At 53.3% G+C, this 12,342-nt stretch overlaps 1 protein-coding gene across 6 annotated transcripts in view; it reads left to right on the forward strand.

The window, feature by feature from the left end:
* The window catches only part of DNAH1 (dynein axonemal heavy chain 1), an 81,853-nt gene that overhangs the window by 3,639 nt on the left and 65,872 nt on the right, over positions 1-12,342 (forward strand). For 5 of the 6 annotated variants that reach the window (XM_047833571.1, XM_047833547.1, XM_047833563.1 and 2 more), the window contains exons 2-6: positions 5,728-6,082; positions 7,113-7,185; positions 8,357-8,531; positions 9,155-9,311; positions 10,260-10,392. In XM_047833571.1, coding sequence (XP_047689527.1) covers positions 5,728-6,082; positions 7,113-7,185; positions 8,357-8,531; positions 9,155-9,311; positions 10,260-10,392 — 893 coding nt within the window. Of the gene's footprint in view, positions 1-1,712; positions 1,749-5,727; positions 6,083-7,112; positions 7,186-8,356; positions 8,532-9,154; positions 9,312-10,259; positions 10,393-12,342 lie in introns of those variants that run through there. The other variant, XM_047833553.1, reaches the window with a different exon arrangement.

Genomic DNA, 12,342 nt, shown 5'->3' on the forward strand with positions numbered 1-12,342 from the left:
CCACCATGGGCTGATGTTGCCCTGGCAACCCGGATGGGTACTGCAGCTTTTTGGACAGCTGTACCCAGTGTGGGAAGTGCCAGGAAAAATCCAGGAAGCAGGTGCCTCTTTCTAGGTCGAACAGGGTACACAGCCTATCCCCAGACCCACAAAGGAGCCAGGCTGTCCTAAGCAGGGCTTTGAGGGTTTTTGTCTCCTCAAAGAGCTTTGGTCAGCTTTGCCTCCAATCCCCCTTATACCCTTTCCTTCCTCCCACAATGATCACTAAGCACCTACTGTGTGAATGCCAACAAGAAAAGCAAATAACACTACAGTTTGAGCTTAGGAAAAGTTGCACCAACATTGGATCTTGAAGGATGAATAGGAGTTGGCCAGGGGTAGGAGTTGGTGGAGAGAGGTGTTCTGGACAGAGGAAGCAGAAACCTGTACGAAGGCCAAATCACTGTCTCCAGCCACAGCTTACACTCTGCCTCTGGACTCCTCATGGCCTGGCCTCTCTGGCTGTCTCTTTCAACAGACATTTTAAGGCAGAAACCAGTTTAAATCTGAATGCTCAGTGCCCAGCACTGGCTTGACACTAAGCTAGCATAACTAAAATATCAAATAGAATTGGACATTTGTTTAATGAACCTCGGGTCCTCCTACCTCCCTCTACACCAACCTGCCTCACCAAGCCTCAGTTTCCCCATCTATGAAATGGGGCCAATGTGGAGAAAGCTCTCTGGGTAAGGGTTCTCAGGTTGAGGTGGGATGGTTTTTAAATTTTCTTTTGGTTTGTAACCCACCTCTTACCCTGACCCTCTCCCCCCACTCCCCCCCCCCCCCCCCCCGCCAAATGTTTAAGACTAGTGCAGTGGACATCAGTAAACGTTTATATTTCTCAGTTGTCAGTATTGGACCATTTTTGCTTCATCTCCTAACTATACTTATCTATATATAAATCTAGCCAAACCATTTGAAAGGAAGTCACAGCAGCGGATATCCTGACATTTGTCCTGAAATTCTTCAGCCCACATCAGTTAAGACAGGGACAGTCTCCTATACAACCACAATATCATTTTTCACATCTAAGAAAATTAACAAAAATTCAATATCCAGGACAGACAGGAGGATCAAAGCCTGAACTCATGCCAGGTCCTTGGAGCAGATGGGTGACTGAGGCCAAAGATCGGGGGCAGGAGCACCCACTGCCCACCCTGAGGAGGCTGAGTTGCAGCCTGGTGTGTGTGTGTGTGTGTGTGTGTGTGTGTGTGTGTGTGTGTGTGTGTCTGTACAAGCTGAACCTCCAGAGAACAGAAGTGACCCTTTTCGCAGCGATCTGACCATCTGGCCCACAGCTGTGGCTTAGATATGAACTTCCTCAATTATTACCCCCAAATTATTCACATAACTTTACTTGTTATTTTATTTATTTTCCCCAGGATTCAATCAAAGTCCTTACCCTGCGTTTGGCTGTTTTGTCTCTTTACTCTAGAAGAGTCAGGGAGGGGAGACAGGTAATGGAGCCTGGGTTTGACAGACTAGAGGGCGGCCACTGTCCCCATCCCGCCGAGGAAAGACGGGAGCACAGGGCAGGAGGAACCAAGTCCCAGCCTGTAGGTGGTGTTGGGCGAGGGGACTTGCAGACCCGGGGAGCGTTCGGGGGCGGAAGTCCCGCCCGCCGCGCGGATGATCCCGCCCCTTAGCAACAGGCCCAGCGTCCCTCCCTAGAGACGGGCCACTAGACCGCACTCTGCTCGTTGGAGCCGGTAAGTCGGTGGCCACCAAGGGGGATGGTTGGGCCAGCAGGGGCAGGGGCACCTCGATAAGGCACAGAAGGCGACTGGACGGGAAGGAGGACTCCCTTCCGGCCCAGGGTCCACATTCCTGTCTCTGACTGCGCATTCAGTTTCCTGAGCCTCGGCCAGGGGGAAACGAGTGGGGGGGCACTTTTAAATAACCTTCCAGGTAAGCCCTGTACTTACTAGACTGACTTTTTGCCCTCCCCCCGCCCCACACGCGGAGAATGTAGCCACAACTCCCCGCCCTGTGGAAGGCCCCTGCAGGCAAGGAGCCTAAGTCCTTATCGGCCACACAGTCCGTCTCCTGATGCCAACTGCAGCCTTAGTCCTCCATGTCCCCATCTGCAAATCCTCAGAGCACCGCCGTCCCTATCTCACAGACTCGTTACAGACATCAGCTTTCTTTCCTTACTTTTCTCACTCATGAAATCATTTGGCAGACACCTTTGAGGCACCTACTCTGTGCCAAGCCTGTGCCAGTCCTGTGCTAGGTGCTGAGGTTCCAGAGACCAACGTCACCCCCAAATTCCTGCATTTGCAGCTCTTAGGATCACCTGGCAGGGAGGATAGATGCGCACATACAATACAGGGAGGTGTTTGCTGGAGGGAAGAGCCTCAGACAGATGTGGGAGCACAGAGGGGCTCACGTTAGGTGAGTACTCCAAAAAGGCGGAGAGAACCCCACGCCTGTCGGGGTTATTGCCATCCACAGTAGTAGTGTTTGCCAGGTAGCCCCCACAAGGGAAGAGACTTCAAAAATCCTTTAAGCCACAGATCTATTAGATGACACCTTACACAGAACCTGGTATGTGAAACAGATACAGGGTCTTTGCTGAATCCAAGGTTGGGTGGCTCTGAATTTCTTCTGCTTTGGCCCTCCTCCCCACAAGCACTCACCAAAGACCTCAGGGCTCTTTGGTGCACAGTTTGAGAACCACTGTGGTGTTGCTTAGGGACATGGATCTTTGGGTCAGCCAGAAGTGAAGACCTCAGTTTCCCTTCTGGTTCTGTCAGTTCTTGGCTGTGTGTCCTTTGCAAGTTTCTTGACTTCTCTGGACCTTCATTTCCTTGTTTGTGGATTGGTGATGGTAGTAGTATGTGTCATGAGGATCAAACCCCCTTGTTCATTTGTGTCCATCCAGCCAGTGCCTGGTGGGTGGTTGGGTCACATGGGGTTGAATGTCACTGAATCCAACCTGAAGCTTCTTCTGACTCAAGCAATTAGGACTCCCAGGTGGTCTGACTGGGGAGAAAGAATGCCTCGGTTTAAATTCCACCTGTGCCTCTTGCTGGCTGGCTGAACTTGCACAGGTCCCTTAACCTCTCTGAACCTCATTTGCCCTACCTCTGAGAAATGAGGATAGTCTCAGTTCTCACCTCAGAGGTTTGAACGAGATGTTGCACAAACTACATGTAAGCCCCTAATAGCATTCACCATTCCCACACACTGTGTCTGCTGGGGCCACCCCTGCCATCTTACTGGTCAGTTTCCTCATGTAAGAGGAGAGAGTGCCCAGAGTGAGCAGCAGAGGCTTGCTGGTAACCATGTACTCACCCTCTTACCAGCCTCACTCATTCCCACATAGAGGCAGCCATCACTGGTGGGGCTGATAGGAGACAGAGGTGGATCTGTGTATCTGTCACAGGTCCTGTGCACACCAGCAATGCACAGGTGCCTAGAGCTGGGGTGGGATGGGAAGGGAGCCGTGGATCTTTGTAAAGGGCTGAGAGATGGAGGAGAGACAGGATTCTGAGTTTGCAGCTTGCTGTCGTGCCTTCCTTCATGGAACATGTCTGTATGGATCCCCCACTGCCAGACTTCTTGGAGGGAATTGGCTCATGGGAGAAAAAATACCCCCAACACAGGCTCCTTTTGCCTCCAGTAACACTGTGCTTTCCTGGACATTTCTGCATCTGTCATCTTGGCTGAGCCTGATGACACACCAGCTCAGCAGCCCAACATATTCAAGCACATTTGAGAGCTGGGGAAACCAGGGAGTGGGATGCCCTCCTGTGGAGTGGGGACCCCGCCTCTCCAAGAACTGCCCTGTTTGGTGATTTTGTTCAAAGATGAGCAGACATCTTTGGGTTTGCAGCCATGATGGAGCTGAGCCCCAGTGGGTCCTCTGTCCGTTAGGGTGCTCTGGGAAGGGCTGGTGACTGTCAGATGGGTAGGCCAAACTCAACATTGTTTTTAGGGCCTGCCCCAGGAGGTGGCTGACTACCAGGGAATAGGTTCAGGGAGCCGAGTTCTAGTAGTACACTGGTTAGAAACTGGTCAGCCTCTGGGCTCAGAGTTTGGGCCTTCCTGCCAGAGCCCTATCTGGCCTTTCATGGGCCCTAAAGTGGTCTTGCCAACTCACCACCTCCTTCTTAGAAACGGACTCAGCACTTCAGGCTGCTTCAGCACTGCTGGGTAGCTTTGATCCAGACAGTCCTGGCTGCCCAGCCCGCCTTTCAGGTCAGTCCAGACAGGATTACCCTAGCAGTGATCCAACAGGAAGCCTACACCAGCCAGGCATGCTTAAAATGGAGACAACAGGGCACGAAACATCCAGCCAACAGAGCGGCTTGTACCGTGAACTCCTGGCTGCTTTGTCACAGTGTGCAGGGGTTGGGAAATGGGATGGGGCCAGAGGAGAGGGTGATGCTTGGGTCAGGGTATTCTTTTGTTAAGATACCCTCTCTTTTTTATTAATTTATTTTTTTAAAGATTTGTTTGTTTGTTTATTTATTTATTTTTAATATAATTTATCGTCAAGTTGGCTAACATACCGTGTATATGGTGTGCTCTTCGTTTTGAGGGTAGATTCCCATGATTCATTGCTTACGTACAACACCCAGTGCTCATCCCAACAAGTGCCCCCCTCAATGCCCATCACCCATTTTCTCCTCTTCCCCACCCCTCCCCCATCAACCCTCAGTTTGTTCTCTGTTTGCCTCCCTCCCTCTCTATTTGTAACAAGATACCCTCTCTTTTTAAATGACATTGTTATTGAGATAATTATAGACTCACTCCCTTTTTATTTTTGTACCTGCATTACATGAAAACCTCTTCATCACCATACCCTTGTCCAAATCTCTTATAACCCTGCCCTGACCAAGAATTTCCCCCAGTGATACGTTTTGAGGTAGCCAAAAGCAACAGCGGCTTGGCAAGGGCTTGCTCAGCCTGTAGTAAAAGTTCTGCAAACCCTTGTCCCCGGGATGGTGGATGTGTATGCAGCCCCGTGGTACATGTGCTGTTCCTGCTGGGGAGACGCAAGGGGATGCATTGCATGAGCTGAGCTGACCCTGAGAGCCAGGGCGGCTGAATACCCTTCTGTAACTGGCAGCGGGATCTGTGGGTCACGGGAAGGTCAGGATCCCTCCAGGGAGACCATTTAGTCCTCTGGTTCCTGGGTTATGGTGTGGGGCAGACACAGGTGGGGGAGACAGCGCGTGGCCCAGCACCCCACAGTAGGGAGAGACAGGGCAGTTCAGTTGGGCTGGGGCACCAGGGTTGCCTCCTGCTGAAAGTCATTTTGGGGAAAACCAAACAGGGCCTTTCACTGAGTGAACTCTGGGCCACCCTCCTCGTCTCCTTTGGGAGTAACTAGGCCTTGCTGTCTAACATGGAGGAGAGGGGGTGAGCAGGTGTAGAAGGACGCACTGCAGTGGGGGCATCTGCAGAGCTTCCCTGACTCCCCTCACTCTGCCCCTGACTCTGGGGGCTCATTTCTCACATGCCACATCCAGGGAAGGCCCTGCTGTCTCCTGGTGGGACCTGCCTGGCACTGCATGTCTGTGTCTATCCAAATTAGGAGACCACTTCCTCCCTCTCCACCCTCTGTGTGGCAAGCTGTGGCCGGTTGCAGGATGCAGATGAGGCATCCCTGTGTCCCGGTGCCCCTGGGGGCTGAACAGAAGCCAGCAAGGGCCCAGTGATGCCAGTATCTTCTCCTAGGAGCGCCTCAAGAAGCAGCATGGAGCAGCCTAACAGAGAAGGCTACAGCCCAGGAAGGACCCCTCAGAGCGCAGAGTGCAGCAGTACTCCTGCGGGCCAAGAGTGTAACCTGAAGAGGACCCAGGCAGACCTAGAGTATAACCTGGGGAAGATGCTTCTGGGACCAGATTTTGGCTCCAAGGCTCTAAGCCCTGACCCCAATACCCTGCCTTTACCCCTGCCCCCACCCACGCTCTCAGTCTTGGGGCAGCCCCGGAAGTTGCCCCTGACAGGCACTGATAAGAAGTACCCCCTGATGAAGCAGCGTGGGTTCTACTCTGACATCCTCAGCCCTGGAAGCTTGGATCAAATGGGGGTGAGTGTGGTAGCTGTCCCCTACCAAGCCCAAACCCTCCTTGTGGGTTCCAGTCACCCTTCCTTCCTTGCTTCCTTCCACCCATCCATCTTGCCATCAGTCCATTTGTTCATTTATCCATCTAGCCATCTGTGTCTAATAATTTGTCCATCCATCCATCCACCCACCATCCACCCACCCATCCATCCTTCTGATCATCTGTCCATCTGTCCCTCCATCCATTTGCCCATTCATTCAACAATTCATTACTGAATATCTCTTATGTGACAGGCCCTGGACTGAGCACTGGTGACAGTGAGGACAAGACATCGGTGTCCCTATTGTCATGGGACAATGACTTTGGTGGGGGAATTGTCCCCCAGCTCTGACTGGGGAGGGGGTCCTTGGACAAAGTGGCATACTATGTGTTTACCGGGTGGCTGGGAGGAGGTGTGTTCCAGGCATGGGGAACAGAAGGTACAGAGGCTTGGGAACCCTGACAAGCTCCATGGCCTGTGTAGAGAAGGAGGAGAGAATGCGAGAGGACAGATGGAGGCTTGGGGTAGGGGGAGTATAGACAGGTGATGACCAGGGGAGAGTTCAAAGAGCCCCGTAGTCCTGGACAGCCTTAGGAAAGTTCTAACTAGGATAGGCCAAGAGGGTTAGGGCAAAGATCCATGGATCCCCACTATGCTGGGGGTGCCAGAGTCACCCTTGGTGGGGGAGACATGCACAGAGACACCTGCTGGACTTGTGGTCCCTCCATCTAGTGGCTCAGCTCCCAGACACAGCAGGAGTGTTCTTAGAGTGAGGAGGGAGCTGTGCAGGATCAGAAGGGGGTGAGGTCAGGGGTGTCCCAAGTGGCTGGAGCTTGTTGCCCACTATGGCCTCTGAATGAGGAATTGTGGAAACTCACTGTTCTGCCCCATTCCCGTGCCCTTGGGTGTTCCCTGGTGGGCTTGGGGGTGACACTTGGCCTTGTGGTCCCTCCCAGGTCCTGCCTGTCCCCAGGATGTTTATACCCCCTTAGAGCTCTGGGATTTGGTTTTAGGAAGTATGCCGTGGTCCCTGCATGAACCAAGATCTCCTGCGGCAGGCCGACCTTGACAAGTTTACTCCAAAAGGTCAGTGCCTAGAAGGGCAGGGTGGATGAGTGGGTGCCATTTAGAAGCAAGACCTCTGGTCTTAGATTGTTTCTTCTTGGCTCAGGATCTCAGTTTCCTCAGCTATAAAATGGGGGTAACAAGATATAAGGTGCTTTGCAAGGGCCAAGCTAACGGTTAGTGCTCAGTGAACCACACCTTATGTTCCTCTTGGCTGAGCTGTGACAAGGGCACCACAGTGGGTGGGGCTGCTGAGGGCCAGGGCATCAGTTCTCTGCCCAGCTGGGGACACTAGGGTTTTCACATGTATAAATTACCTTTTCTACCTCCCCTGGAACATGAGCTTGGAGAAGGCCAGGGCTGTGTCTGAGTTTTCCCTGCTGGGACCCCAGTGTCTAGAATAGGGCCTGGCATGGGAAAGTGCCCAGAAGATCTCTGCTGAATGAGGAGTCTCCTCCCAGGCTCTGCGCTGAGTCCTGTAAGGACTGGGGCAGGACTGCAGAGTGTGGGGCAGTCTCCGGTGGCAGAGGGGAGAATAGGGTGGCTCCAGGAGAAGCAGCAAGGTGGGTGGGGCCCTGAGTGAGGAATCAGGTGGGAGCCCTCCCACCTGGCTGGCAGACAGGATACCCGCTTCGATCAGGCTCAGAGGCCCCAGCTGTCTGCCTCTCCTCCCCAGCCCCAGGAGAGGCCTGGCTCCTTGCTGACACTGCCCAGATTAGTCCTCTCAGTGCCCACGGACCTCATGGGGTCTGTGAAGCCCCAGAAGTGGCTCAGGAAATATCACATGTATGTGCATTTGTGTGGTGAGCTGAGGATCCGGTCTATTGGGCTGTACCGTCTCACAGACATCTGTGGCCCAGAAAATGCTTACAGAGTACAGATCTAAGGGTTGTGGGGTGCTCCTACTATCCACAGTGGGGTGGGGTGGGGATGCTCGGCGGCTCTGCATCCCCATCCACATGAGGAAAAGCAAGACCAAAACACACCCTCTGGAGGCCCTTGTCCCTCCAGACTTGCCCTCCCTTGGGTGCCTGGTGCCAAATCTGGCTTCTTGTCTCCACTGCTAGCCACAGGCAAGCTCTGAGCTTCCCTTGCCCCAGGGCGCTCATACCCAGTACCTAGCGCTTTGTCTTGGGGCGTATTGGGCTCTGGCCTGAGCCCCTGACACTCCTGCCTGTGCCTCTGCCTGCAGTCAGAAGTTTTGAGATTCCTGAAGGCTTCGAGGAACATTTGGAACAGCAGCGCTTCGAGTCCACCACCCGGGTGCTCACCCAGACTGACTTCCCACTGCAGGCCTACGAGCCCAAGGTGCAGGTGCCTTTCCTGGTGCTGCCAGGCCAGTGCCCCCGAAAGATTGAGATTGAGAGGTATGGCCAGGTTGGCGGTGGGAGGGCCCATTCCTTTGGGGGGGCGGCATCCACCCAAGTCAAGGAGCGAGGGACAGCAGGCTACTAGGTGACCGTCTTCATGGCAGAGGTTACTAAAATGGGCCTGTGTGCAAATCTTGTAGCCCTTTGCTTTCTTTTTTGTTTTTGTTTTAAGTTTTATTTATTTATTTTGAGAGACACACAGAGAGACAATCCCAAGCAGGCTCCCTGCTGTCGGTGCAGAGGGCTTGAACTCACAAACCATGAGATCATGACCTGAGCTGAAATCAAGAGTCGGATGCTTAACTGACTGAGCCACCCAGGCGCCTCACCCTTTGGTTTCTTTATAGGAACAAACTACTTTCCTTGCCGTAGGATTGGGGAGGGTGGTATTTAGGTCAATGTAGTGGAACTACCAGACAGACACAGGGCAGCCGGGGCTCAAGACATCAGCCCCAGCTACCACACTACTTCCTTATGAATTCCAGAGGGGTGGGGGGCCCTGGAGGCATCCCTGGGCCACACTCCTATCCACCACGACCCTGTGGACCCTTGCTGGCATCCATGAAGCCATCTCAGATGAGCTGAGCTGTCATGAGATTCCCTTGTCCCCCCTCGGCCAGGAGGAAGCGGCTGTACCTGAGTCTGGACATCGAGCAGTTACTGGCTCATGAGGGCATCGACTCTGACAAGCTCATGCCCAGGCACCCAGACCCCCACCACCCCCAGACCATTGAGCAGGGCCATGACCCGCTCTTTCCCATCTACCTCCCACTGAAGGTGAGCCTAGTTTCCATAGCAATCTGATGGTCAGCAGTGGGGGGAAGGGTGGGTGGGAGGGGTACAGGACCCCGGCCGAGAGATCAGACCCGAAAGGGGATCTGTGGGAATCATAAGCACTCACTCATCAAGCATAATTGGACCTTCCGGCCAGGGGTTTTGATCATCCTAGGCTGGGACAGAAGGGGCCCCAGAACCCCTGAGATGCTGACTCTGCTTTTTGCTTGGGAGCCTGGGGAACCTGTGTATGCAATCTCTGTCCCCCCAGCTCCCAACCTTGAGGCACCAGAAGCAGCCCAGTTGGACTGTGGAGTAGTATATGGAGCTCCCTGACCACTGCTCCTGGACTCACTGAGATGGGGGGAACTGAGGTGGAGGAGGGCCTCATTGTATCTCCTTTGGGATGCCGATGGGGAAACTGGGTCCGAGGAGGAGAAAGAGGGAGCATAGCCTGCTCTAGCTTTCACTAGCCTCCCTGCCCTTCCTCTCCCTGACCCTGAGTATGTCTTGCTTGGCAGTCCCTGTGGGGAGGCAGAGCTGAATCCACATCACCCTACTAAGGGTGGCCTCCTGACTACCCTGAATCTCCTTCATTTCTGCATGTAGGTGGAATGCTCAGAAAAATCCAAGGTCCACCTCTTCCCTTGGGCCTGAGCTGGATGATCCTTGGGCAGTGGGAGAGAGAGCTCATATCCTGCTCTGAGTCCCCAAATACCCCTCTGCTTGCATCAGGGTTGCCCGGTTGGGTGGGGATCCAGGGTTTCACAGAGCCAGACCCCACAGGCCCCTGTGAATAGTGGGGGAGACATTCAGCCCCATGGCCCTCAGTCTGTAGCTTCTGCATCTGAAGAAGACTTACTTAGGCACCCTCATCTTCTGCCACACCCAACCCATTTGGCTCCTCTAGGGGAGAGCTGCCTCCTCCTGACCTCTGCCCATTTCTTCCAGGTATTTGACAATGAGGAGTTTGATTGCCGGACTCCCAGTGAATGGATCAACATGGGCTCGGAGCCAGGGTCTCAGGACAGGAAACCTGTCCCTGGAAAAGCCCTCCTTCCCACTGATGACATCCTAGGTCATGGTGAGCAGGGCTGGCATGGGTGGGGGTTAGGATCCTGGTCTGTACCATCCCTGTCTGGCAAGCAGCCCAACCATTGACTTCTGGGCTGCCCTAGGGGCTGGCAGCTGTGGGAGGGGAGGGCTCCCACCTTTTGAGGCCTCCCAGCTGGGATACAGACTAAGGGACTGGCCATATAGAGTCAAAAAATACAAGGACCAGGGATGACATTGTGGGAGGGTTGGGGAAGGGACTGCTGGATAGTGTCTAGTGTTTAAAAAAACCTTTGATTTATTGGTAATAAAAAATATGCAAGCTTGTTGGAAATGTTCAAATGTGTACAAGGGGCACAATTCAAGCCTTCCTTCCTGCCACCTAGAAATCACCATTGCTCTAGCTTTACCTATGGCCTCTCAACTTGCACCTCTGCATGGACAACACACATTCTCATGCTTACACACCTGCTTGCAAACACACATTCACAAGCACACTTACCATCATACTCACACACCATCCCCCACATCACACACGTTTTCACCACACATACTCACACACCTCCCATCACCCATTCACAGCCACTATCTCTTCCCGCCCCCAACACACATACCTGCACTGATGTTCCACAGATGAGCTGTATCTCTGCTTTGTCTGTGTCTGTCCCTCCTTTGGCCCCACATCTGCCCTGGGGCTGTGTTTGCTGCTGTAGGGAACTGAGCCAGGTTGACCTTCCTTGCCTGCCTCTGAGTGAGCATCTGAGGAAGATCTGGGTTATGAAGTTGGAGGTTGGAGTTGGCTGCCCCTCTGTGCAGGGCTGAGGGCTGCTCTGTTCCCTGCCCCGTGGTGGACATGCCGCTTTGGGACGGGGAGTGCCCCCCCACCCCCCATGGACTCTGCCCAGGATTGAGAGCCATGCTGGTTGGTTTTAAGACTTCTCAGCCTCCAGGGGGCCCCACAGTAAGTCCATTGAGCAGGCTGTAAGTTTATGTTTCGATTTAAAAACATGTTAATGCTGGAATCAATTTCTCTGAACTAGACAAGAAGCCCAGAATGTTCCCTTTACTTTGGACTTAATTACAAAAATAATTTAACTCAATTGTTCCCAGATCTCCAATTCCTGGCAATAAAACCAGAAGGGGGGGGGGGCTGCATTAACCTTAAATGTGCCAAGTACCAGCCTCCCGGAAGTGCTTCTGTTTGCCCTCCTTCATGTGGGCCCTGGCCTTGGGCAGTGGCACTGGTGGGAGGGGGGCTGGCAGGGAGCATTTCTGCCAGAGACCTCTGGTTTTCTGCTGGTGCCTTCTTGTGACATCATCTTCTCTAAGTTGAGCCAAGACAGGTCAGCATTTTCCAAAGAGCATTTTCCAAAGAGAAGCATATAGCATCCAGCCAGCACGTTAGCAATTCCTTGGAGTTCCAGCTGTTCTTCCTCAACCCAGGCTGTAGAACCCATCAGCTTATTTTAAGGCACTTCTGCCTTAAAAGGTGTGAGGAGGCTGACCAGAACCAGGACTGGATGCATACATAGTATGACTTCAGGCTCTGTGAGGGACACAAATGGGCTAACAAGTCAGAGGGTGCCTGGGGCAAAGGCACTCTTTGAGGCAGAGATGCTTCCCGGAGGGGAAGCCATTTGAGCAAGGAACAAACCATCAATGAGGTGACCTGAGCAAAGATGGTTCCAGTCAGAAAGCATAGCCAATGCAAAGTCCCTGAGGCAGGAGTAAGCTCCAAAGTCACAGGAATAGCCAGACATGCAGTATGGCTGGAGAAAGAAAAGGGTAGGTGGTGGCAGGAGATGAGCTGGAGAAGCAGTGCAAAGGCTTGCAGTCCAGGAAGTGAGTGGAAGGCCCATCCTGACCAACAGGCCCTGAGGCCCATTTTGGGACCACTGCAGGGCAGCAATCTTTTACCTTGACCTGACCTGTCCTGATATAAGGGGCCTAAGGGTTCAACTGCCACATGCAGCCCATGGGA

This window comes from Prionailurus viverrinus, chromosome A2, assembly GCF_022837055.1.
Source record: "Prionailurus viverrinus isolate Anna chromosome A2, UM_Priviv_1.0, whole genome shotgun sequence".
Lineage (NCBI taxonomy): Eukaryota > Metazoa > Chordata > Mammalia > Carnivora > Felidae > Prionailurus > Prionailurus viverrinus.